Source organism: Amphiprion ocellaris, chromosome 17 (assembly GCF_022539595.1).
Source record: "Amphiprion ocellaris isolate individual 3 ecotype Okinawa chromosome 17, ASM2253959v1, whole genome shotgun sequence".
In the NCBI taxonomy this organism is placed as follows: Eukaryota; Metazoa; Chordata; class Actinopteri; family Pomacentridae; genus Amphiprion; species Amphiprion ocellaris.
This window is the reverse complement of record NC_072782.1, coordinates 22293188-22320085: the sequence shown is the minus strand read 5'-3', so window position 1 is coordinate 22320085 and position 26898 is coordinate 22293188. Positions and strand designations below refer to the sequence as shown.

Below are 26898 nucleotides of genomic sequence, written 5' to 3'. Positions count from 1 at the left end.
GATCTCTGTTTGATTCTGTGCCTGCAGAAAACTAACTCTGATGTGAGAAAGGGATGCAAGTAGTCAGCTTCTCAAACTGTGGCTGTCTAGATTAAAACATACACTTATTGCATGAATATGTCATTATTGTGAATAAGCACAGCAGGTATTACGCACCACAGATGGACTTCAGACTAAAATCGGTATGTCTTAAGGCTCATTTTTCAGCTCTACATTTTATACTGGGATTCTACTTGAGTTGCTCTGCATGTTTTAAGGTTCAAAAACATTTATCTTATGCCAGCCCTTTATGCAGCCACTCAGTTCATCCTCTGTCTGAAACCAGCTCTTTTAGCTCCTGTACCTTTAATTCCTTCCTCACAAAGTCCACTTTCTTATCATTGACCAAAATCTGGAAGCTGGCATCTAGCGCTTGTGAGCTACACTGCCGGTGGGTGTGCTGTGTTTGGAGCAGATCATCATACAAAGAAAGTGGAAAAACAAAACACTGGAGTGTTCATAGCAGTGTGAGGTGTCCCGTCCCTTTCGGACATGCACACTTTTCCATTAATCTTAATGTCTGAATGAGCAGCCTGGAATGGCAATCTTGCTAAGAGGGACCCAATAACATTTCCATATTACTTTCAACACAGTACGAGTCTGAACTGCATGCAGTCGCATTATTGACACGCATGCATAAGCGATGTCCTTAATGTTGTGTGAACCAATTTGGGGACTTTTTGAACATTTCCGCACTAAGATTGGTCCCAACACATCAAAGTGCAAAAGACAGTTTGCTGACAAAATCAAAAAATACATTCCTTATTAAGTTGGCTCCACATCTATTACAACCTGAAGGGTGCATAGAATTTTTTTAAAAAATGTGATAAAGACAGAAAACACAGCAATGTTGGGTTATTTTTGAGAGTCTCCAGTAATAAATGTAATCCAGGTTTTGATAAAACATTAACAGGATGTGAAGTGTAGTTTGTTAGTTTTAGCTGTTTGTAGGAGTTTTTCCTCTGAGTTGAATAAATACCTGCTCCATATGAGCATCTCACTGTGGTGAGTTCTCTGAATGAAGCTGGGAGGAACATTAAAATGACCTATGTCTAAATGACAGAATATCATCATTTTAAAAGATTGATAAAGCCAGCAATGTTACGTTCTTGTGCCCTATTCGGGCATTATCAATTACTTACATGCATTTTCCTCATTTTTTCAAACTTTTACAACATTTAATGTGAACATCCAACATTGTAGCATTAAATGTATGACTGAAAATTAAGAAAAGCACAATAGGTCCAGTTTAAGACAGCACACACATGCTCATATTTAATTTTGGAGCATTTTTTCCCCCAATTATTGTAATTAACACACTAACATGGGCCAGTTCTAAAGTCTAAAACAGAGGATCCTACCATACTGTTTCACAACCTTTGGTTATATCTAACCTCGCAGTTGGAGAATAACTTGTTCCATGTAACAAACATAGATTTTAAACAGCTATGAGACAGAAGTGGATGGTACAAATACCTGAATGAGCTGAACTTATTGTTCCATTAGCAACTGTGCTATTATTTATTAACAAGTTAGCTCCCTCTTTCCCCCCCTCTTCTGTATTATTATGATTATTATTATTGATAAAGTTACATAAACTCCTGCAAATAAAATACAAGGGTAAAGTAAATGGAGCAAAAAAGGAAAAACAGAAAGAAGCTCAAAGTGTTTAGTGTTTTCATGTTGCCAGCTAGCTAGACAGCATTGTTGGTTCACGGTCTCTCTGGGACTTTAGCCAACAATTTTGCTTTACCTTTAAGATAAATGATCCTGTGGCACCCATATTTAGAAAGTGACTGCATTAAAATGCAGTTTTCAAGTGACGCCAGCAGATATAGAATGGCATATCATCAAACATTACAGAAATAGATCAATGTTCTTGTAAAATAATAGTTTCCTGAGAAAAATAAAAGTAGTCCTTTAATAAAATGTCCTTTTAAAAATATGTGATTATGACATTTGTTTACCTAGTTGTGTATAAGATTTATTTCCGACATATTTATTGATTGATTTCCTGTATTTATTCAAATGAATGTTAATAGATTGATATCATATTTATTTATTTACTTATTTTAGATTAATATGCATTTATTTAATGTACAACTAAACAGCATTCCCTAAGCAGAGGCTCAGAGTGATGGATGACTTTTGGAAATCTAACGAAGATGGGCGGGTGAACTCTCACCGACTCCAATCCGCCGCTGAAAACAAAAACACTGAGGTTCCAGATCCACAATGGCCTCTGAGGCCGTTATTCAAAGCAGCGGCCTGTTTGTGTTGAACCAAAATGGCCGTTAGGCAGCTCAGTTGCAGTGCTCGTTTTCATTGGCTAGCTTAACCGCTCGGGTGGGCGGGGCTGCTGCGGGGCTACAGTCACATGATTCGCGCACAGTCAGGTTGACCAATTCCAATATGGTGGCCAGCTTGGCAGGTCTACGGTTCCTGTTGATGATATTGTTGTTCTGCGGGATCAGGTACGGCGCCTGCAGCCAGGAAGCTCCGCAGGTCCTGGGGCTGCGGCTGGAAGACCCGGAGGGCCTAGTGTGCATGAAGAAACGGATCATCTCTGCGCCAGAAGGAGCCACGTTCAAGCTCCGTCTCTTCGGGGTTGTGAATGGAAGCTGGCCGTCGGTGGCGTTCGCAGGGGCAGCTGGCGGAGCGGCCGGGGCAATCGACGACGCGCAGGACCCCTGTGAACAGGAGTCCAACCGCCGGGATTCCGCCTTCCAGGTGAAGGAGAGTTTCGTGAAGGATGAGGAGTACAGCGGGCTGCTGACGGTGGAGGTCCGGCGGGGGAGCATCTCTAGCGGCGAGCAGAAATACCATCACCTGTGCGTGCTGAACGGAGAGGAATGGGCATCTGTGGGCCCGGACAGACTGCGGGTAAACACCGACAAGTGTCTGCCCGCAGAGTACATCCCTCCATGGGGTCTGGCCGTGCTCATCGTGCTGCTGCTGCTGGCCTGCGGGATGCTGAGGACCGTGAACCTGAGCCTGCTGTGGCTGGACCCGGTGGAGCTGTACGTCCTCCACAGCTGCGGCTCCGAGGAGGAGAAACGAGCCGCTAAGCGTCTGGAGCCCATCAGGAGGAGGGGAAACTTCTTGGTGAGTTTGTGGAACAGGATGGATGCGAAGAAAACGTGCTCTTAGAACGTGCGTGTTTGCCCCCAATAAAACATAAAATCACATCCACTATAATATAATATTTACTCACTGTGTCTGAATTTAGGGATTTCCTTCATATAAATTAAAACACTTCCTGCATTGATTGGTCAAAAAAAAACTGCTCATGATGTAAAGTGTGTTTGTGGTCATTTTTAATCTCTGCACTTTTTGTTTAAGTTGCTTTTTACTTCATTGAGCATCTGTTTGGGTTGATTTAGCATCTATTTTGACTTGTTTGTGTCTCTACAGTAGGTTTTAGACTGTGTGAGCTAGCAGTGGATCTTCCATATCTCCTGCATTTGTTTAGCATCAGTTTGCGTTTATTTTCTGTTGTCACTTTGAGTCTTGTGGTAGTTTTGCGTCTTTGCAGTCGTTCAGCATCCATTTGTGTAAAGCCTTGTGTCTGTTTTTAGTTGGGTCTGTCCATTTCTGATTGTTTTCTAGAGTCTGTGTTGTTTTGTGTTAAATAGAGGGTGCTTTGTATGTCTTTGCAGTGGTTCACTCTGATATTTTTGACCTTTACAAACTTTAGTTTGCATCCATTGCTGGTTGTTTTCAGTCATCTGGTAGTCTGAATCATTTTGCATCTCTTTGGCCTCATTTATGTGTCTTTGTATCTCTGTAGTCAGTGAGTATTTTTGTGATTGTGTAATGCAGTGTTTTCTATCTAGTAGTTGACTTATTGTGTCTCTTTTTAGTGCCTTTTTAATGTTGCTTTTCTTGTCATTTTGACTCTGTTCATTTTGCATTCATTTTTAGTTGGTTGAGTCTCAGTTTTAGTCATTTTGCATCTTTTTCTTGTTGTTTGTGTTTCTTTGCAGTTGGTTTGCATGTCTGTAGTCACTCTGAATGTCTTTGTGGTTGTAGTTTAGACATTTTGCATCTTGTGTTCCTGTTGTGTCTCTTAAGTTATCGTGCATCTGTTTTCATCACAGTCTCTTTCTAGTTGTCTCCTTGTGGTAGTTGAGTCTTTGCAGTTGTTTTGCATCTGACAGTGGAACTTAATTCTGTGTCTGTTTTTACTTGGTTCAGTCTCTTTCTGGTTGTTTTCAATCCCTCTATTGTCACTTTGAGTTTTGTGGTAATTTTGAGTCTTAATATTGAGTCTATTTTTGGTTGTTTAGTCCCTTTGTGGTTGTTTTGAGTCATTCTGCATGTCTTTATCTCTGCTTATATCTCTTTGCAGTTGGTCTGCATCATTCTCTTGTCACTCAGAGTTTCTTTGTGGTTGTGCTTTGCAGTCATTTAGTGTCTAGTAGTGGACTTCTTGTGTAATATCATGAAATCGTTTAGCATCACCAAGGAATATGTCCCTCTCAATATTTAGCACCTGTGAATTTTTAACCCTGAGTAAAAATGTGAATTTCTCCATCCAGACTCCAGACCCTGAATGGTCAAACGAACTCTATGCCCATGAAGAGAGGTGAAAATGCTGCTGTGTTTCCTTCATCCCAACATGTGTCTTTTCTGCCTCAGACATGTTCTCTGCTGTTCCTATGTGCGGTGGGACACTCTGTCCTGGGTGTCCTCCTCTACCGGGCGCTCGGCTCCATCGTCTCTGCGGTGTTCACCAGCGGCGTCCTCATCTTCTTCCTGGCTGAGTTGGCTCCTCATATCCTCTGCTCCGGCTATGGCTTCCAGCTGGCGCCGGCTTTGACCTGGCTGGCCCAGGTTTGCATGGTTCTCACTTGCCCCCTGTCCTGCCCCCTGGGGCTGATCCTGGACCTGGGTCTGAGGAGGGACATCAGCACCTGTGGGATCAGGGAGAGGGCCATGGAGATGATCCGCACAAGTGTCAATGACCCGTACAGGTAAAAAAGACAACCAGCGAGAATCTCACAGCTGCAGACTGTAACATTTATTTGGTAAATGAAAAATAAGTCAACAAAGGCTTAAAGTTTTGAGTCTCATGTTCTATGCTGCTCATCTTTAGTAGCTTTAGCTGAAATGGTTTGAGATGTGACTTGGACTAAAGACTTGAGATGTAAAATGCACTAGCTGTTACATGACTTACAACATGACTTGAACTTGATCCAAAAAACTTAGACTTGATTTGGCCTTGTACCAAAAGTCTAGAGATGTGACTCAGACTTAGTAAGAAGATTTGAGGTTAATTTTTAGATGTGACTTGGACTTCGTTCTAAGATTCGACTCAGACCTTGTTCAAAAGCCTTGAGACTTTATTTGGATTAGCTCTCTGAATACTTTTAGACTTGACTCAGAAAAGGTTCAAAGATGAGACTTTTCAAAGACTCTCAGATTTCGTCCACAGACATAACTTATACTTGGTCCAGAAGACGTGAGACTTGAGTCAGCTTAGGACTTGGTCCAAAGACAAGACTCAGACTTGGTCTACAGGATTCGAGACTTGACCTACCTTACCGTTCAAAAGTTTGGGGTCACTTAGAAATGTTTGTATTTTTGAAAGAAAAGTATTTTCTTTCAATTAATCTAACATTAAATGAATCAGAAATACAGTCTAGACATTGTTTATGTGGTAAAATGACTATTCTAGCTGGAAATCTAGCTGATTTTTAATGGAATATCTACATAGAGGTACAGAGGAACATTTCCAGCAACCATCACTCCTGTGTTCTAATGCTACACTGTGTTAGCTAATGGTGTTGAAAGGCTAATTGATGATTAGAAAACTCTTGTGCAGTTATGTTAGCATATGAATAAAAGTGTGAGTTTTCATGGAAAACATGAAATTGTCTGGGTGACCCCAAACTTTTGTACGGTAGTGTAAATGCTGACTTGGTTCATAAGACAAGATAAGATAAGATAAGATAAGATAAGATAAGATAAGATAAGATAAGATAAGATAAGATAAGATAAGATAAGATAAGATAAGATAAGATAAGATAAGATAAGATAAGATAAGATAAGATAATCCTTTATTACTCCCCATGTCAGGGGAAATTTTCCATGTTACAGCAGCAATATACAGTAAAGGCAGCAATATACAGTAAAGATAAATAATTAAAATAACAATAATATATACAATATATACAAGAATGAAGGATGAGAAATGAATAAATACAGTATTACTAACTATAAATAGATGACATCAGCAAAAAGTGGCTTGTGGAATAAATGTGAAAGTGCAGAAAATGCCAGCTCAGACACATGACTTAGACTCAGACTTGATCCGAAGATGTGCCCCAGCTCTGGCCAGTACATTCGAGTACTGACACGATGGTGAACCTGGTGTCCTGTATGTGCAGTGAGTTTGTGAAGGAGGAGTTCAGCCGCGGGACGCTGCGCACTAAGACGGTGGAGGACATCCTGACCCCTCTGAAGGACTGCTTCATGCTGGCCAGCTCAGCCGTCCTCGACTTCTCCACCATGTCGGAGATCATGCAGAGCGGATACACCCGGGTGCCCATCTACGAGGAGGAGAGGTCGGAGCAGCAGCAGTCACTTTGGTTGCACTTTGACATATATTGTATATGCATGTATTATTTGATAAAAACTGTAGTTCTGGTTGATGAACAACTTGTTATACATATAAACAAACAGACTCAGTCTTTCTCATGAGAATTCAACACTTTGCAGATATCAAAGAAAAGTAGGTGTACTTTGAAGAATCTTAAACACAAAGCATATTTTTGACTTGTTTTTCATCATTTTAGAAGTGATATATTTTGTAGTTTTGAAGTTCTAAATTGTAGCACAATAAAAAAATAAAGAAAAACCTTATTTTGTAGGTGTATCCAAATGTACACTGATTACTATGTCCTCAATGCAAAATTCTCCCATGTGAATGTTTTTCTATTTTTCTCTACACACCAGTTTTTGTGGTTCTACGAATGAGTCAAAACTATCATTTTGTTATCTGAAAGCAGCAAAAAAGTGGAATCTTGGCTTACAATGCTTTCCACACATAAAATTTTACTCAGGTTAGAGCCTTAAGGGTTGGTGACATGACAGATAAAGACTTTATTTTAAGTAGGAAATACAGATCCACACATAGATGCCTGCCTAAACTTTCTGGGCACTGAATACAACCCCACCTACAGAGAGTGTTATTCATTCTCTTTTTGATCAGCTATAAACAACACCTTAGTTTAAAATGAATTAGGTCTGAAAGTTTTAGAAAAACTGAATTTGAGTGCCTTATAAAGCATAGTATTATTATTTTTAAAAATTCAGTCAATAGGAATGGTAAAAAAAAGGGGGGGGGGGCTGAAAATACATTTTAAAACAATGGAAACTACTTTTACATTAATAAACTGTAAAAGCAGTGGCTTTGAATACAGTAAAATATTGTACCATTTATGAAAATACAGATTTGTGATGGGTACTTTTTTTTTTTACCATTTCAAACAGTTTTTTCACAGAAAGCTGCTGGATTAAAACTTTATTCTGGGATTTTTTTGAGTGTTTTCTGTAGTGTAATTGAATTTCAGATCTTTAAAACTTAAAAAAATACAGCTATAACCTGTTAGAAAATGTTCACTTTTTCCTAAAATACTGCACAGTTCAGGGTAGCGTTTGGTTTCTATTCACGGTTTGGTACCAGTCATCATCACGTGTTTCTGCTTCTTCCAGGTCCAACATTGTTGAAATCCTGTATGTGAAAGACTTGGCTCTGGTGGACCCCGACGACTGCACCCCCATGACAACCATCACCAAGTTCTACAACCATCCGCTGCACTTCGTCTTCAACGACACCAAACTGGACGCCATGTTGGAGGAGTTCAAGAAAGGTGAGCTCCAGTCCGCTTTCTGGATCAGTTCGTGTCAGTTCAAGCTCATGTTCATTGAGCTCCAAAACTGAGTTCTATAAAATGTTTTTGCTTTATTTTATTTGGCAATGCCTCTATTTTGAATGCAAGAACATCTTATGTAGGCAGCTATTTTAGTGGTTCAATATCTTCAGAAAAATAATGCCACGGCCATGAAATTTGGTGAGGACACAGACAAAATTGTTTCCAGCAGATCTAAAATGTCAACTAGCTCCAGCAGAAGCCAGATTTGGAATTATTGGCCTTTGAAAAGAGAAAAGTTTTTAAACAAGGGTTGTATTCAGCCCCCAGAAAGTTTATGTAAGTGTCTATGTATGGATGTACCCATATTTCCTACTTAAAATACAGTCTTTATCTGTCTTTTCACTAACCTTTAAGGCTCTAACCTCAGTAAAATGTTATGTGTGGAAAGCATTGTAAGCCAAGATTCCAGTTTTTTGCTGTTTTCAGATGACAAAACGATAATCTGTACTCATTCGTAGAACCACAAAAACTGGTGTGTAGAGAAAAATAGACACGGGTACTGTTGGAAAAATATTCACATGGGAGAATTTTGCCTTGAGGACTTTCTGCGTGCTAGAAAGGCCTTTAGCATGAAAAGTAGTGACATCTAGAGACTACATAGAGCCATTGTTTTTCAAAGTTGGACATTGTAGGCTGCATATTTAACCTCATTTTTACAACCAAGGCCTATCTGTGTAGACTTTGCTAAATTGGTGCTATTGGTAAGCAGAATTAGTTTTTAGCAGCTCTGCTTTCCACTTTCCCACTATCCTTTACCAGGATGCTGCATTCATTGGTGATCTCTTTTGAAACGAGTCTTCACTATGATGTGATTGTGATTCTGAAGAAAATTTGAAAATGTCATAATTCTTCTGCTAGTTCTACATTCACAAGAAATACTTTATGCTATAATTTCTGTGGAGATTCAAGGATGTTTAATTCCAAGTGAACTTAGGGCAGGACAGTGGTTGGCACTGTTGCCTTGCAGCTAGAAGATCCTTGGTTCGTTGTTCTTTCTGCATGGAGTTTGCTTGTCCTCCCTGTGTGTGGGTTTTCTCTGGGTTCTCCCACAGTCCAAAAACGTGCTGAGGTTAATTGATAATTTTAAGCTGTCCGTAGGTGTGAATGTGAGTGTGATTGTTTGTCTCTATTTGTTGCCCTGTGATAGACTGGTGCCCTGTCCAAGGTGTCCCCTGCCTTCACCCTAAGTCAGGTGGGATAGACTGCAGCCCCCCCGCAACCCTAATGAGGATTAAGTGCTATATAGATGATGGATAGATGGATGGATAATAAATAATAAGGCAGAGGACATACATGTTGTAAAATGTATAGTGGTCTAGCTGTAGTACCTGGTTGTGCCACCAGGTGAAGCCTTTTACTATTTAATGAGATGACAGGCTGCAGCTTGTTTGCTGTGTTTAATATTGTAGGGATCCGAGGAGGCAGTTTCTCCGACTACAGGCACGAAGCACCACAGGGATGTTGTTAAATAAGTAATTCATGATTGTTATTCCAGTCGTGTTCTGTTTGAATTTTGATGTGGATGGCTGAGGTGGTTTTTGGCGTTTGTGTGGCAGAGAGCATTGTCTGATTTTTTTTTCTAGCAACCATGACAGAGAATTCTGTATCGTTTAATAATGTCTGGCCAGTGTTTTGCGGTGACAACTAGCTACTCAGCACAACATTGTTGTAGCCATGAAGTTGATGAGGACACCATATCATGTGGCAGACAGCTAATTTCTGATCATCTGGTGTTATATTTGTTTAACATTAAAACCATGATCATGTCTTTAGTTGGACAGCAGATTTATAGGTTGCCAAAGAGCAATTGTGCCTGTCTCCATTGTTTGAAATATCTGTTGGACTTCTTATGACTACAAAGACCATAGCATACTATTGCATCATTTTTAAAACCTGATAGTTATGTAATTATGCTAATTACACAAATTGCTTAACATGCAATTCTTTAAACCAAGTTACATTGCAGGACAGAAAGTAGTATTTTGGGTAGAATAAATCTTTGAAATCATAACTTACTTGATAGAAAGCACTATTTAGGTGGAATAAACCCTTAAAACTATCAGTATTTGCACAGAAAGTGTTATTTAGGTGGAAGGAAGGTGCACTTTTGCTATCACCTAATTTAGTAGGTGGGGTTGTTGTGAAAAACTACAGTCCTAGAAGTGTGATTCTGAAGCTGCAACTTCCTGTTCTGCAGACACATAATAATGATTAATTCACCTATTTGCATGTGCCCCTAGGATATACGGGGTCTGTCTTTGTAGACTATGGCATGTTTTTAAATACATAAGCTTTCAAGGATAACCATAAACTGTCACAGAAGTCTTTGTCATACCAATGGGCCAGCCATTGGTGGTTTAACTCCCACAATGTTCTCTGATTGCCAACACAGAACTGTCTCTAGTCTGAGCAACCACCTCCCTAGTCTCTATGATGTTAAAAACAAAACAAACTGCAGTCTAGCTCATTAAACAGAGGCTCCACCTCGTGGCACAAACCTGTAACTACAATTAATGTAACACTTTCTGTTATGCATGTCCCTGTCTACTGCCTTATTGATTATGTGTTAATTGCTGTGTTCCAAGGAGGCACTTGCTTGGACTGCTGGCATTTCTGTATATGCGACACAAAGGATTATGTGAATGTTGTTAAGAATAGTTTGTGATTATTGTTCGAGTTTTGTGAGTTTGAATTCTTATTGTTGCGGATGGGTTGAAGTGGTCTGAGCATTGTGGGGGTTTAGCTAGTAACAGGCTAACATGACTTGTGTTGAGTTTAATGGCTTCCAGCTGGAGTTCAGGCATTTCTTTGGATGTGTGGTTGGTGAAGTGGAACTGGAGTGTGGTTATCATCAAGCATCCGTGTTTACAGATGGCTTTATCAGCCCATGGGAAAGCTGCTGTTGTACTTTGACCACTTCAACAATCAGCAGATTATTGATCATTACTGTGGCACACTATCAATTAAGAAAAGTATTTAAAACTTACATCCATTATAGGAGATCATTTTAACTGTCTAAAATGTCTTCTCTTCAACCTGAAATCCAGACTTAACTAAGATACTACATTAAGATGCAAACTGACCCTTTAATAATGAATTATGTTGTTTGTTCTTCCTATGATTTGACCTTTTTGCCTTCAATCAGGCAACTCTCACATGGCCATCGTGCAGAAGGTGAACAACGAGGGGGAGGGGGATCCTTTCTACGAGGTGCTGGGATTGGTCACCTTAGAGGACGTCATCGAGGAGATCATCAAGTCGGAGATCCTGGATGAGTCCGACGGCTACCGTGAGTGTCTGTTTGTGCGGTAGCTGCTTCAGTGTCTTGTATCTTTACTAACAGCCGTCTCGTCCTGCAGTGGACATGAAGGTGAAGCGTCCCCTCGCTCCGCTAGAGATTCCTCTGGAGCCTCGCAGCGCCCACGAGGAATTTTCTCTGTTCAAGCCTCCTGAGGGAGAACCCAAGATCCGCACTTCGCCACAGCTGCTGCTGGCCACACACCGCTTCCTTTCCAGAGGTGTGTTCATTTATCTGTTAGTCTTTACTGAGAGGCCTGTGTGTGTTTGTACCTCACACAGAAATAAACTAGATACAGTTTAATGCAGCACATATAAAGATTTTGTATACTACAAAGGTGAAAGCAGAAGCTATATGTTTGGTCAAAACAGAGTTCTGACCAGAATCTAACTTCATGACATTTTAACTTAACATATAAACATTACGTTCCCATAGATATGTATAATATAGTTCTACTTTAGTCAGTAAAATGTCTGGTTCACTGGTCCAGAGTTGTAATTTCTGTACTTCATTTCAGTGAGATGAAAACAAACATTTATTCATTAGTCTCATTATTTTGTGAGGGAAATGTTGTGTTTTGAGAGTCACTGGGGCAGATTCCATGAATGTTAGCCCTCTCAACTCCAAAATCCACTAGTGGGTTGAAAGGGCTCTTATCTTCTTAAAAATATGAAAACAAAAGCATTTATCTGCCAGAAACTGTCAAAGAAAAGAATTTCACCTTCAGTCAGTTCTTGAACTTTATGCGTGACGTGCATAAAATTTAAGCTTAAAATCATTATGTTTCTGCAAAATCATGTCTACATGTAGATATATACAAAAAAACATTTCCCGCAGATTCTGTAAAAACCTAACTAAGACCAGAAGTAGTCACATGACAACAATTCTTCATTTTAAACTGCACTGCAGTCTGTGTTTACACAGAGCACAGAGGAATAAAAGAGTGGAACAAGTTAAATATTTAAGTGAAATGTATAGTAATGGCGTTATTCCAGTATTTGTAGCACCTGTGGGTTTTTTCAGTTATTCTAAAACAAATACTAAAAGACATTCAACGTGTGGTATGCTGCACAACAGACATTTCTAAGTTATCTTTACTTTTATTCGTGATAGTGCTGTTTCCATAGAAGTGCAGGACTTTATATTGCAGTTAAAAATGAACCCACAATGAAAAAAAGAATGTGTCTGGAGCAAAAAACACCCAGAAACTGCTTGGAGTTCAGAGGGTTGAAGAGCTACTGGATGTTGTGGGGCATTCTGCAGTTTCCAAGTGACAATTAGTTTTTCTGACCATTCTGACCCACAATCCTCTGCACATATACTCATTCTGTGGCAGAAAAACAACCTGTAAGCATTACACTTTATAAACTTTGTAAATGTAGTGGCTTTAAGATAGAAAAGAAAATGAAAATACTGCTGCAAAGTGCCTTCAGATGTTACTGAACTTGAGTAAATGTGTTAAGTAACTGCCCAGGCAGCAGGTTTACTATATCGTGTGTCTCTGACCCCTGTAGAAGTGGAGCACTTCAGCCCACTACGAGTGTCTGAGAAGGTGCTGTTCCACCTGCTGCGCCATCCCAGCGTCAACCAGGAGGTACACTTTGACCCCAGCAACCGGCTGAGCCCAGGACACTATCTGTACACCCGCAATCACCCAGTGGACTACTTCATCCTGCTGCTGCAGGTATGTCGTCACAGTCTCACATCTGAAAGGGGACTAGAGCACATGGCATGTTGTGTTTTCACTCCTGAGTTTCCAGAATACATGATTGGAATCCAGATTTTTACTGGTTTTATTTTTCTTGAATAAATCAATGTATGGCATTTCAAAGTTTTTTTTAATGTTTTCAGTATTATTCTATACTATAGAAATTAGTAAAAATAAGGAGAGTCCTAAAATAGGTATTCCCAAACTTTTGACTTATGCTGTATATTGTTTTTTTTATGTTTGTTTGTTTGTTTTATTAATGTAACCCTTATTTAACTATGTAAGTCAGTTGAGGACTGATTCTCATTTTCAATAACGACTGCTTATGTTTAGTGACAGAAGAAGATGGAAAGAGACGTGTTGTACACACGTGGACAAAATTGTTGGTACCCCTCGGTTAATGAAAGAAAAACTCACAATGGCCACAGAAATAATTTGAATCTGACAAAAGTAATAATAAATTAAAATTCTATGAAAATTAACCAATGAAAATCTGATGTTGCTTTTGAACCGTGGTTTAACAATTATTTTAAAAAATAAACTCATGAAACAGGCCTGGACAAAAATGATGGTAACCCTAGAAAAGATTGAAAATAATGTGACCATAGGGACAAGTTCAATCAAGGTGTGTCCTCTAATTAGCATCACAGGTGTCCACAAACATGTAATCAGTCAGTCTGCCTATTTATAGGGTTACAAGTAGTCACTGTGCTGTTTGGTGACATGGTGTGTACCACACTAAACATGGACCAGAGGAAGTGAAGGAGAGAGTTGTCTCAGGAGATTAGAAAGAAAATTATAGACAAACATGTTAAAGGTAAAGGCTATAAGACCATCTCCAAGCAGCTTGATGTTCCTGTGACTACAGTTGCACATATTATTCAGAAATTTAAGATCCATGGGACTGTAGCCAACCTCCCTGGACGTGGACGTGGAGGAAAGTTGGTGACAAATGGAAGAGACGGATAATACGAATGGTAGCAAAAGAGCCCAGAACAATCTCTAAAGACATTAAAGGTGAACTCCAAGGTCAAGGTACATCAGTGTCAGATCAGACCATCCGTCATTGTTTGAGTCAAAGTGGACTTCATGGGAGACGACCAAGGAGGACACCATTGTTGAAAACAAATCATAAAAAAGCCAGACTGGAATTTGCCAAGCTGCATGTTGACAAGCCACAAAACTTCTGGGAGAATGTCCTATGGACAGACCAGACAAAACTGGAACTTTTTGGCAAGGCACATCAGCTCTGTGTTCACAGATGCAAAAATGAAGCATATGAAGAAAAGAACACTGTCCCTACTGTGAAACATGGAGGAGGCTCTGTTATGTTCTGGGGCTGCTTTGCTGCATCTGGTACAGGGTGTCTTGAATCTGTGCAGGTACAATGAAATCTCATGACTATCAAGGTATTCTAGAGAGAAATGTGCTGCCCAGTGTCAGAAAGCTTGGTCTCAGTCGCAGGTCATGGATCTTGCAACAGGATAATGATCCAAATCACACAGCTAAAAACAGCCAAGAATGGCTAAGAGGAAAACATTGGACTATTCTGAAGTGGCCTTCTATGAGCCCTGATCTAAATCCTATTGAACATCTGTGGAAGGAGCTGAAACATGGCGTGTGGAGGAGGAACCCTTCAAACCTGAGACAACTGGAGCAGTCTGCTCATGAGGAGTGGACCAGAATACCTGCTGAGAGGTGCAGAAGTCTCATTGACAGTTACAGAAATGGTTTGGTTGCAGTGATTGCCTCAAAAGGTTGTGCAACAAAATATTAAGTTAAGGGTACCATCATTTTTGTCCAGGCCTGTTTCATGAGTTTATTTTTTTTAAAATAATTCTGTTAAACCATGGTTCAAAAGCAATGTCTGATTTTAATTGGTTAATTTTCATAGAATTGTTATTTATTATTACCTTTGTCAGATTCAAATGATTTTTGTGACCATTGTGGATTTTTCTTTCATTAACCGAGGGGTACCAACAATTTCGTCCACGTGTGTATGTTATTGAAGCTAATCACTAGCGCAGACAGGGCAATGGGGAGGAAGTAGATGTGTAGACGATGGTGTCATCAGCATACAGATGGATGTGCTAGTTGTTTACAGCAGGGGTAATATTGTTGATGTAAATGTTAAAGAGTGTACTTGGTCAATACTTGGTCCATGTACTAGAAAAAGTAGTAATAATGGTTTATTTTATAGAGTCAGTGGACTCAATTTAAACAATGGTGGGTGAAATGAGCAGTTATAAGTCGATATAAAACTGGATCTATCTGGTCTATAATATGATCACAGAGAAGAGTAAAACTGACATTTTACATTTGAATCATCATTGTTTCATATATTTTGTTGGGGTTGAGCTGTAAATGGTGCAGGATTTTAAACTGCTACAGTACAGCACAGTTCCACTCTCTGTACAACATCCTGCCTAGTCAGCACATCACATCTGGATGTTTAACAAAGTAAAAGCGTCATTTTCCAAGACAGACGTGACCCAAAAAAATGTAAATTGCATCAGAGAAGGGTTCAAATAAGAACATATGAAAAACTGTATCCAAGAAATATATGTTTGAAATAACTGTTACAAAGTTCTGAACAGTACACACAACAGTAAAGCAGATAAAAATGAGAGTTACAAGATGGATTTCAAAACAGTTGGACTCAAGCCTTTATCAGATTAGTAACACCTGACCTTAGCTGTGATGTTTTGCATCAGCAGGAATGAACATGTCACTGTGAGGGGAAGAACTGTGGAAATAACTTCAGAAAATGAGTCAATGTTGCTGTAAATCAAACATGATTACTTTATTGTTTGCATTTGGTAATTTAACAGCAAATGCTTGAGAAAGTCTCTGTGCTGTTTGTTTCTTTACAGGGTCGTGTGGAGGTGGAGATTGGCAAAGAGGGGCTGAAGTTTGAAAATGGGGCGTTCACATACTACGGCGTGTCTGCTCTGACGCTGCCATCTTCAGGTGAGGTCACAGTGTGCTTTTTTTTAGGTTATCCTCTTCTTTACATCCTCTTTCCTGCGGTGACACATAAACCGTTTGTCCTCATCCATCACAGAGAATTTTGCAATTGCTTAAATGCACCTTGAGGAGAGAGGAGGCTTCTGAAGGAGTGAATTGTGAGGAAACACAGGTGCATCCTACTTCTGAAGTTTTTTGTCAAGTTGCACAGTATGAAGTCTGCAGCTGTACAGCACTTCACAGGCAACTGCTGTCTCCTAAAACTGATGCTATGAAGCAAATCATTTCTCATTTGGCAGCTTTGCCTCTTCCATCCTAATGCCACTTCTTCATCTCTCTCTCTCATAACCTCGTTGAGAGGAACTGAAACGCAAGAAAAAGATGCGAGGAGACACATGACAATCACGAAAAGTGTGTCCTGTTACAATTAACCACAAACCAAAGTGATATTTAAAATAAGAAGATATCCATGTAACCACTGTGTGTTACAAAGAAGAGCATCAAGACTTCACATTTAAGAAGCTTAAAGAGCGAATATTTGATATTTCTGCGTAATAAATAAATAACCAATAAGAAAAGTTCATCATCAGCGTATGTGCAAATTCATTTTCAGACAGCTGCTTCATTGTACATGGTGATATAAAACATATAAAGAGAAAGGTGGAACTTGTAGAACTGCAGATGAATGAATGAATGTTTTTATTTCGGACATGTGAGAAAAAAAGAGCCGCAAACACAAATCAAAATATTCAAAACAACACAACAAAACAAAGCAAAAAATAATAACCCAACATATCCGAAAAAGAGTAGGACGAAGCATAATCTTATTTACTCCTACCCCTTCTCCATTTTGACCATCAGTCACTCAGTACCCCACTCCCACTCTGAGACCATGTTAGACTAAAAACTGACACTGAAAGGACTGACGAGGCACAAGCACAGGACCACTGCTCAGAGAGGAGGCCGTTTGGTCCTGACACAGCTGTCTGAACAAAATAGCGAAAAACTGTCCAATCAACTGGGAAAAGGAACAACATCCAGTGTTCCTTTTGATTCAAGTGCCTGAAATTAACATCATGTATGGACTCATGGTCATAAAGGTTCATACAGTATTAGAAAATGTCTTGAAGGGGGGAGTTATTAGTATTAAATATAAATTGTACAAGACATATATGTGCAATGTAGTCTACAACTGGCTAGGGTTAGGGTTAGAGATATTGTGCTGATGCTGTGTGTTTGTGATTTCAGTGCATCAGTCTCCAGTGTCGACCCAGCGTCACTCTCCCAGGGATCCGTTCGAGTCAGCAGAGGCCACCAGCCCGTCCAGCTATTGTCCTGACTACACCGTCCGAGCTCTTACTGACCTGCAGCTCATACGGGTGAGTTAATATGTTGGAATTTTCTTTCACAGCTGTCATCCCTATAAAGGCCCATGTAAAGACAGACATTATTTGTTTAGACGGGGCTGCACAGTGGCTCGGTGTTTAACACTGTTGCCTTGCAGCTTGAAGATCCCTGGTCCGTCTCCAGGCCTGGGCCTGCGATCTTTCTGCATGGAGTTTGCATGTTCTCCCTGTGCCTCTCCGTTCCTCCCACAGTCCAAAAACATGCTGAGGTTAACTGGTGATTCTAAATTGTCCACAGGTGTGAATGTGAGTGTGCTTCTTTGTCTCTATATGTAGCCCTGTGATAGACTGGTGACCTGTCCAGGGTGTCCCCTGCCTTCACCCTAAGTCAGCTGGGATAGACTCCAGCACCCCATGACCCTAATGAAGATTAAGCGGTGTATAGATGATAGATGGATGGATGTTTTTAGACTGTGAGTGGAACCCACGCACAGAGAGATCATGCAAACTCCACACAGAAAGAAGCGAACCAGGAATCCTCTGGTGAGGAGCAGTGCTAACCACCAAGCCACCGTTTGTTGCAGGTGACACGTCTGCAGTATCTGAACGCTCTCATGGCATCACGCGTTGGCCAGAGTCCAGATCCTCCTGAGATCAAGATCCTGCCAAACAGTCAGACCAAGCTGCTCAACGACAGAAACACCACACAAGGTAAGTAGATGCTAAACGCTGTCTGACCTGCCGGGTCTGCTGCCTCACCGACCAACTAACTTTGTAGTGTTTCTAGGAATGTGCTTTTCTGTTTGCTTTCAGCTGAACCAAATTAATTTTCTCTTTCTCTTTCTTTTTCTTCCTTACGTGCCTCCGTGTGTCCTCTCTTCTCTGGCCCGTCCAGAGTTTCCTGTAAACTTTTCTTTCTTTGATACCATTGAGAACTACTGTTAGAGTTTATTTTGCATGAGGTAAATGAAATGCAGCACTCACTCCGACATGAATAATGTCTCGCTCCTGGACCGTTTTGACCCTTTACCTTCTGAAATCAACCCAACAAGACACATTCATTTCAGGATGTGGGTTTGTGTGTGCAAGTGCTTCAGTTTTTTCATTTTTGTTTTTGCTATTGTCTGAAATCATCTCACTTCTCTCTGTTTCCCTGCACAAAACAAAGAAAAGACAGCAACTTGTGTGTCACTGTAATGTCACATAACAAAAATGCAAAGAAGGTGATAAATTATGTCCTCAGGCATCCATATTGGAGTTTAATGGGTTTTAGATGAGGCATCTTAAAAGATTATTCCGCTTCATTTCAACCTACTGTTTTTTCCATTAATGTGACTATTGTCTTGTCTTTTTGCTTCGTGCTAACTTTGAACTCCCCTCCTATAATGGAGGTGGAGTATGCAAAGTTAATGCAAACCATAGAGGCCCAATAGGCACATTAATGGGAAAGACAACTGACTGAAATAAACTGGAATTACCATGAAAGTGTTCAAGTCTGGCAGATTCTCAGGTCATGGTAATCTTAAGTGCTTCAGTAGAAGATAACTGACTTCTCAGTTCTGATTGACTGATGGAGAGTTCCAATTCTTTATTAGAACTGTCATAACTGAAGGTGTGAATGCTGGCGAAAGTGTCTGGGGAGATCTCAGGACTGTATAGTATATTCCAGGTAAGTGGTGCAGTAGACGGCCAGCTCTGTTTAGAGATAGTTGTACCAGTTACACTACCGTTCAAAAGTTTGGTTTCACTTGGAAATGTCCTTACTTTTGAAAGAAAAGCATTTTTTTTCAATGAAGATAACATTAAATGCATCAGAAGTACAGTCTAGACATTGTTAATGTGGTAAACGACTATTCTAGCTGGAAACAGCTGATTTTTAATGGAATAGCTACATAGGGGTACAGAGGAACGTTTCCAGCAACCATCACTCCTGTGTTCTAATGCTACATTGTGTTAGCTAATGGTGTTGAAAGGCTAACTGATGATTAGAAAACCCTTGTGCAGTTATATTAGCACATGAACAAAAGCATGAGTTTTCATGGAAAACATGCAATTGTCTGGGTGACCCCAAACTTTTGAACTGTAGTGTACATGGATGGCTTCCTTCATTCTCTGACCATCTGTCTTCTTTGTCCACAATGGCATCCTCAGAAGACTGTCCTTTATCCTTTACATGCTGGTGGACCGCTAAGTCTTGTCCTGTGGAAGTGGAGCACTGAATAGAATGTACAGTCTTTGGTTGTTTGACCCTTTGTTGTTGTGTTTGGAGAGATTTTCTCAGGCACATCTGCTACATGCGGGATGACAATATTGTTCCGCTTGTTGTTCTTGACTTGTTTGAGAGAGGAGTGAAGGAAGCATCTATGTTAAACTGGAACATTCATGTGTAAATGGTAGGGCTCTACGATGCCACTTACCAGGTACTCATAATGCAGATTTGAGGTTCCTCCTCAAACAGTTTCACCACTATTCGCACTTTAAGTCATGCAGTTTGGGGTGAGAATGTATACATGCTACTCCCCATCAGTCAGTTGGATGAGAAATCAAACATCTCCAAGAATCTGAGACAAGTCCAAATGCTTTTCATTGAAGCACTTTCTCTTTCAATTTCAATTTCTCTCTTGCTGATTGAGAAGGATGGTTAATTTACTTGGTGTTTAGCCTCAGTTCCACTTGTTATGTTACTGTTATGGTGATGGATGTGGAATACTAAAAATTATCAGGTTCTACCTTCTCAGATTGAAGCTTTCACTGGTGTCCTCTTTTTTTTCGCGGTAAAATAAATATTTTTGGGGCTAGTCGGCTAAAAGCAATCAATCTGAGAACGTCAGTTCGGGCTGTGGAGAATTGTTACGGATTTTAATTTAAATGTTAGAACAGAGAACCTCCAAAATATCTGTCAGAGTGCACATAGCATCACCTTGTTAAAGCTCCCCCCATTGCCTTATTAAAGCCCCTACATCTCCTTATCAGAGCCCCCCATCACCTTGAAGCCCCTCCATCACTTCAAAGCCCCTCCATCACCTCAAAGCCCCTCCATCACCTTATTTAATCGCCTCCATCACCTTAAAGCCCCTGTGTGTGTGTTTATGACTCACCCCTCACTCACCCCAGCTCTCCTCTCATTGGTCGGGTCCCACAGGTGGCAGCAGAGTCCAGGAGAGCTCCACAGAAGAGGAGGCTCATGGGTAGTGCAGTTTCTGTCTGCCCGCTGTAAAAACAACAACAACAACAAAAACCTGCGACAAAATATAGATTTTAGTTTGTTTTTATTGAGAATCATCTATGGCTGGAACGTAGTTATTGGGTAAGACTGGAGTGAGAGTGATTTTATTTGTCTGTTGTGTAGATCCTTTGCTCACACTTCTCATCTCCATCTCCATTCCTTCACGTGCTTTCCATTGAATTATGATTTTATGTTGTTTTATACTCTTTGGACTATATTTATATATAATATACAAATATAGAAATATAGCATGGCAAGAGGAAGTATGTGAACCCATTGAAAGGATCTGGTTTTCTGCATTCATTTCTCATAAGATTTAGCCTAATCTTCATCTAAATCACAAGTATAGACAAATAAAATGAACATCAGTTAATACGACACAAACAATTCTAGCATTTCATTTTCTTTACTGTAACTTAAAGACATATTTAAAATGCTGATCATTCCAAACGGGTTGCTTACCGTTTCTTGCCACTGTATATAAATATGCTTTATTTTTATTTGGCGGTGCCTTTCTTCTAGATTTGACCTTCTGTATTAAACTCATTGCATTGCCATTCCTCACTTTTGCCTGTCTGAGTGCCAAAGCTACATGTATGATTTCTATGTGTGTGTTCTCTTGTGTATACCGCAGCATCCGTCCATTTACGACACTAAAAAGTTGGTTCAAAGCAAATTTGCACATTAACTGTGTGCACTGTTGGTTACGTATCAAGCTATTTTGAAAGATGTGAGGTGCGTCCAGATTTTTATGCCTTCCTCTCACATCGCTGTCACACACACAGGTGTGTGTGTTGCCAAAAACTAAAACTTTAGCTTTGATCAATCAGTGGCTGATCAGTGTGGATGCTGTAAGTTGGAAAACAAGCAGGGAGAAGACTTTAAAGTGGCTGAGGGACTGCTTCCACAACCTTTTACTTGCTAGAAGGGTAGTAACTAATTATTACTTTCTCTGTGAAGTAATCTGTTGATTCGTTTCTTGATTAATCAATTAGATATTTGGTCTATAAAATGATGCCAAGATGACAACTGTCTTATTTTGTCTACAAAAATAATCAGTTTACTGTCTTAGAGGAAGAACCAGAAATTATTCACATTCAAAAATACATTTAAGATCTCTTTTTAAATATTTAAGCCAAATAAACTTTCAATTAGTTGTCAACTAATCAATAAACTAATCGTTGTAGATCTACTAGTTAGACTTCAGATAGATGCCTATATGCATCTGCAGCACAAAGCAGTCTTGTCCTTGAAGTCGGACTGGTTTGTCGTGAATTCTGGGTAAATTCAGACTTCCAGTTTCCATACTACCATACTGCACAGTGTGCCAGAATAAAATTTAGTTTGTCCCAACACACAGTGTGTCAAATGCAGTATGCAAAAAATACCAGGATGTCCTACTACATTTGGAATGCTAGTCCTCTGTACAGTTACATCATATATGTCACAATGTCCATTTTACACGAGCTGGAACTGCTGTGAGCACACAGACGGATGACAGCTTATTTCATACCGCAGTGATCAAAGTTTAATACTATGACAAAGTAGTATGTCCCAAAGGTATGCATACTGCATGAAACGGTAGCACTTTGTGAGGGTAGCTGTAGTACGTATTAAAAGCAAAAAGATGAAGTATGCAATCTGAAGTGCAGTCTTTTTCTTCAGTTCTGCCATTGGGAAGAATTGCGAGACCTTTTTCATTCAGTGAAGAGTAACAAACTCTTCTTTAGGAATTACTTTCAATTTGTAAAGTTGTATCGATTCTTTCATGTCAGCTGGTGTCGGCCATGTTTCATAGCGTTGGGCAAGACAGAGGAAGAAACAGTTGATCGGTCGTGTGACTTAAATATTCACTACATCAGAGCTTATTCAGAAAAGGAATGTCCATCTCCCATGAAGCTCATTACCTCGCTTTAGAAAAAGAAAATCAGACTCATTTAAGGAAAAAAAATTAGAGGTTTTTTACGGTTTCCATAAAGAATCACTTTGTAGTTCAAAAAGCAAATAAAAACACGTCACAGAAACACGGCTACTGATTGTTACAGCAGAAACATCAACTTCTTTTTATGTTTGTGAAAGTATTCAGTGGTTGGACCCCCTGTTTGACGGCGTAAATATTTTCTAAAAACAAATTTAGGCACCCTGCCTACAGCCCTCTCCGGCAGCTTTTACATCAACAGGATGCATCGACCAAGACACTCACTAGCTGTATTTCCATGACATATTTTTATGCACACTTTGAAGTATCACGTTGGCAAAAGTTGGCTTCTAATCTGCTTGATAATTACATGCAAAGAGTATTCTCACAATTATCTGAGGAAGCATCACAGCACTGTAGCTGTGGTCCAGCAGAAGGTGCTACAGATCTGATCTGTGTAATTCAAACTGTGCAACTGGACGTCAGATTAACCATAAATTGTGGTCAGATTCAGTAACATTCATGTGTGTGTCCAAGGACATTCAGAAGTCAATTCTAAAGCACCTTATCAGTTATCCTACATATTGGAGTTGTTTTAACATTCCTCTGCATGTTTATGTCTGTTTGTTTTGCCTATGAATGTGTGTGAGTGTAGCACACAATGATATTTCACTAGTACATATCAGCAAGAATCCAGTCTTCACTCAATTACTCATATTGTATGGTCTAATATGCATTTGAAGCATCTGTCAGTCATTGTTGCATGTGCGTAAACGTGGAAAATATCAGAAATTGTCTCTGAATAACCGCTGTGTTCCCTGATATTCATAGGCAAAGGACATGATGAACAAAACCATTATTTTAATAGAAAGGTTTAGATTGTTTCAAGTCCATCTTAATGAAATATCCACATGGCAAATGAAGGCTGAATCATTCATTCTGTTCTGACCATGAATCAGAGCCTAACTACACTGTAAAACGCGGGAATAAAAAAAAACATATCTACAGTCTTGTTCTGTGCAGAACTGCAAGTGAAGGTGAGGACAAACCATGTAACACTCCCAGGAAAAAATGGTTTAGGTATGGGGCAATCACTTTTGGATCTTTGCATCTTTCCCGGAAGGCTTAACTACAGATTTGTGAGGACCTGAAAAAATGCGGAAAAAAAAATTACAAAAAGAAAATCTGTTTTCTTTGAACTAATCTCATTTCAATTTGCTGCTTTGGAGTCTATGAATGAGACTGTGTAATGTCATCAGAAGGTGGTGATATCGGCTACATGGCTGCAATAAACAGAAGCAGAAGCCAGAAATAATATTGGTTTGCTAACTGCTAAAAAACCTGGAAGAAGAAGAAACAAACAAAACTTTCTCCATCTATGGCAGAAAAATGGAGAGAATTCTTCAGGAAAGTTGTAATCATTCTCTCATGTCTGCTAATGTCAGCCATGTTTCATGCTGTCCAGAGATGAAGTCAATGAAAGAAACACCTGATCAGTGTGAGTGAAATGTTGTTACTGTCACACCTTATTTGGAAAATGTGTTTCCATCTCCAGCATGAACACTTTTCAAAGGATATACCTTGAGTGAGTGTTAAAACCTTGCTTTGAAATTGGGAAGGTTCTTTCAAATTTTGCTGTTTCTATTGACTTAAGGCAGTACTTCAAATATATGCTATGAAAACATGGCTAGTGGTACATTTAAGCATGTTTCATCACTTTAAGCTGGATTTATGGTGTGTTTGAGCAGCTTGTGGACGTTAGACAGCGTTTAAACCCTCTCCAACCACAACCTTCTCTTTCTCAGATTCCACTTCTGCTTTTATCATTTATTACTCAGTTTTAAGTGTCAGTTTTCATATGAATATGCCAATGCAACACTGGAGAGTTTTGTATGTCTTCTCCTTTCATGGCTTCTCCCTTCAGTATGTTATGTAGCTGCTTTTTATACATGTAAAAGTTCGGCAAACTTACTAAGCTCAACCACAGGGACTTATTCTCTCCCACAGAAAACTCTGCTCCTCACCTGCCTAAACGCTCATCTGAAGTTTTTCTTTTCTTTCTATCTATGTCACCATGGAGTTCCTGATTGTATTAGGAATAAATACTGAAGTGGTCTTTGTTTGCCTTCTTCAGCAGTAGTGTCTATACTGGACTTGTAACCGTCACCATTGATCTATGGATTCATCTGCCCAGCATTGTGATTATATAGCCATATATTCACTTTAACTGAATCTGCTTGTACAATCATCCATCCACCTGCAAGTCATGGTTTCACGTAACTCTGGTTGGGAGGCTAAACAGGTGCTACAACTTGCCCAAGGGTGACCTGTAGGCCATCGGACGGAAGGAGCATGATAGACGGACTGACATCATGGCTACACAAGGAACGGGCAACACTCACAATTCAGAAAGCAAAAGATCAAATTAGATGGAGAGAAATGATTGCCTATGCTGAATGGCATGGCGATCGATTGATGTCACCATGGAACACATTTGTATATAGCCCACCTAGCAGCTAGTTTGGCCCTCAAACAACGAATGAGCAGCTGCCTCACAGAGCTTCATCTCTATACTCGTGGACTTGTGGTAGAAGTACGTAACCAGCCCCACCTGTCTAAACTCAGTCTTCCTACGTACACCCAGTTGTAGGCATCTGCCTGTTGAACATCTCATTAACTTCAGCTGAACTTCACCATGAATTTTGCACAGAACAAAAGTAGTGTGGATTTTATTCTCTTTCATTCAGTTGATTTGTTTTAGAGTGGAGTTGAGGCAGATGGTCTGTAGCTCTGCAAGAAAAATTTTGCCACGGTCAGCTAATCATATGTTTGTTTTCTGGATTAATCGATCAGTTGTTTGATCTATTAAATGTAGATGAGTGTTTCCCAAAGTGCAAAAGAACAAATGTCTTGTTTTGTCCACAACCCAAAGATATTCAATTTCCTGTTATATAGGAGAAAAGAAGCTTCAATCACAGAATTTTGACTTTTTTTTATTCTGAAGTAATTCCTCAAACCAGTTCATTGATTCTCAGAATGCCTGGTGATTAATGAAATAGTCTGCAGCTAAATGATTAATCGTTGCAGCTCTCATGGTCTTCACAGCCAGCGTGAAGAGACGGACTAATGTATTAAGCTAGACTTGAAAAAAATCCAGACCTTTAAAGGATAATTCTGCTTTTTTCTGGCTTGGCATATTTTCCATCCGTGTGTTTTTATGGATCAGGGTAACTTTGCACTCTTTACCTCCTTTGTAGAGATTCAAGAACACAGGAGAGCTCCCTGCAGGTTTCCAAAAAACATGAGTCATTTCATTTTTTTGCTTCCAGCCAGCTTGAGTGGCCATTTTGCTAACTGCATAAGTGATATCTGGATCTGAGAGCACAGAGTAACTTTTTGAATTTTTTTTCCTGCATTTACTGAAAGACAGATGATGTACCCTAACATTGCAAAGTTGCGTGACCCATAGAGTCACTTTAATGGTAATAGAGCAGCTTAAATAAAGCAGAACGATCCTTTAAGTAGCAGCAGGGTTGTTTAGCAGTCAGCTCTGCATCAGCTTTGTTACATTTGCACCATTTGTCTCTTTGTGTGTTGATTCGTTCAGTGTTATCACTCTTGCATATATTGCCGTATTCCAGGACTTTCTGAAAAAAATTTTTGACAATGTGATTCTGAGTAAATATTTTTCAGCTGTTTACTTATATTATGTTGTATTAAGTTCATTTCTACAGTATCAAATGACTGAATGTAAAAAGATCGTCATGACTTTGTGCTTCTTAAACGAATTGAGAGAAATGTTTTGAGTGGGGGCATTTGACCATGTTAAGAACTTTTTTTTCATATGTGACTGACTGCTTACAGCGTATAACTCCAGGATGTAGTTAATAGGTCTCAGTTTTCAGGTACAACATTGCTGTTACCACAAACAGTTTAATCAGCTCCTCCTCTTTCTGTCCAGGTTACATTTGTATAGAAACTCACTTTTATTCTAGTTTTTTTCGGGAATGCTGCCAGTTTTTGGTTCATTGAGACTCCACTGCATTTAACACTTTCAGTAATTTCTTAGGAAATAAACTCGAATCCTGTTCTGAACATGTTGTTTTATTTGCATTTTTTCTTAAAACAAATTTCACACACATACTTTATTTAAATGTTTTTCTCTGAAATGTTACAGTACAATCTGTACACTTGCTTGGGTTGATTATCTTTACAAGGTGTGATCAAAAAGTCAGGAGACAGCACCTTCAAAACGCAAAAATTTTACCCGATTCATATCCTCATCTAAGTCATCTCCTTGCGTAGTGATAGTCTACTGCCCATGCTTCTGCATTGTTTGTACCACTTCTTTGAAATCCATCCATCCATCCATTCATTATCTATACACTGCTTAATCCTCATTAGGGTCGCAGGGGGGCTGGAGTCTATCCTCAGCATGTTTTTGGACTGTGGGAGG

The 26898-nt window shown here is 39.7% G+C and overlaps 1 protein-coding gene across 2 annotated transcripts; it reads left to right on the top strand.

Annotated features, from left to right (window-relative positions):
- Positions 1–2436: 2436 nt before the first annotated feature.
- Positions 2437–26537, top strand: LOC111583882 (metal transporter CNNM3). Of its 2 annotated transcripts, XM_055019337.1 has the most exons (12): positions 2437–3144; positions 4681–5015; positions 6432–6608; positions 7759–7916; positions 11125–11268; positions 11339–11497; positions 12792–12961; positions 15859–15955; positions 17201–17331; positions 17883–18009; positions 18194–18260; positions 20441–26537. In XM_055019337.1, the coding sequence occupies exons 1-11, from the start codon at positions 2452–2454 to the stop codon at positions 18241–18243; spliced, it is 2241 nt and encodes a 746-aa protein (XP_054875312.1). In that variant the 5' UTR covers positions 2437–2451; the 3' UTR covers positions 18244–18260; positions 20441–26537. The 2 variants fall into 2 exon arrangements, with proteins under 2 accessions (XP_054875312.1, XP_023148902.1); XM_023293134.3 differs by lacking the exon at positions 18194–18260.
- The last annotated feature ends 361 nt before the right edge of the window (positions 26538–26898 follow it).

Bases quoted from the DNA above. Each gene is read 5' to 3' on its own strand.
- LOC111583882 (XM_023293134.3), top strand. From the start codon at position 2,452: ATGGTGGCCAGCTTGGCAGGTCTACGGTTCCTGTTGATGATATTGTTG. The intron at 6,609-7,758 runs GTCGGAGCAGCA...TGCTTCTTCCAG, and splicing joins CCCATCTACGAGGAGGAGAG to GTCCAACATTGTTGAAATCC. The intron at 11,269-11,338 runs GTGAGTGTCTGT...CTCGTCCTGCAG, and splicing joins GGATGAGTCCGACGGCTACC to TGGACATGAAGGTGAAGCGT.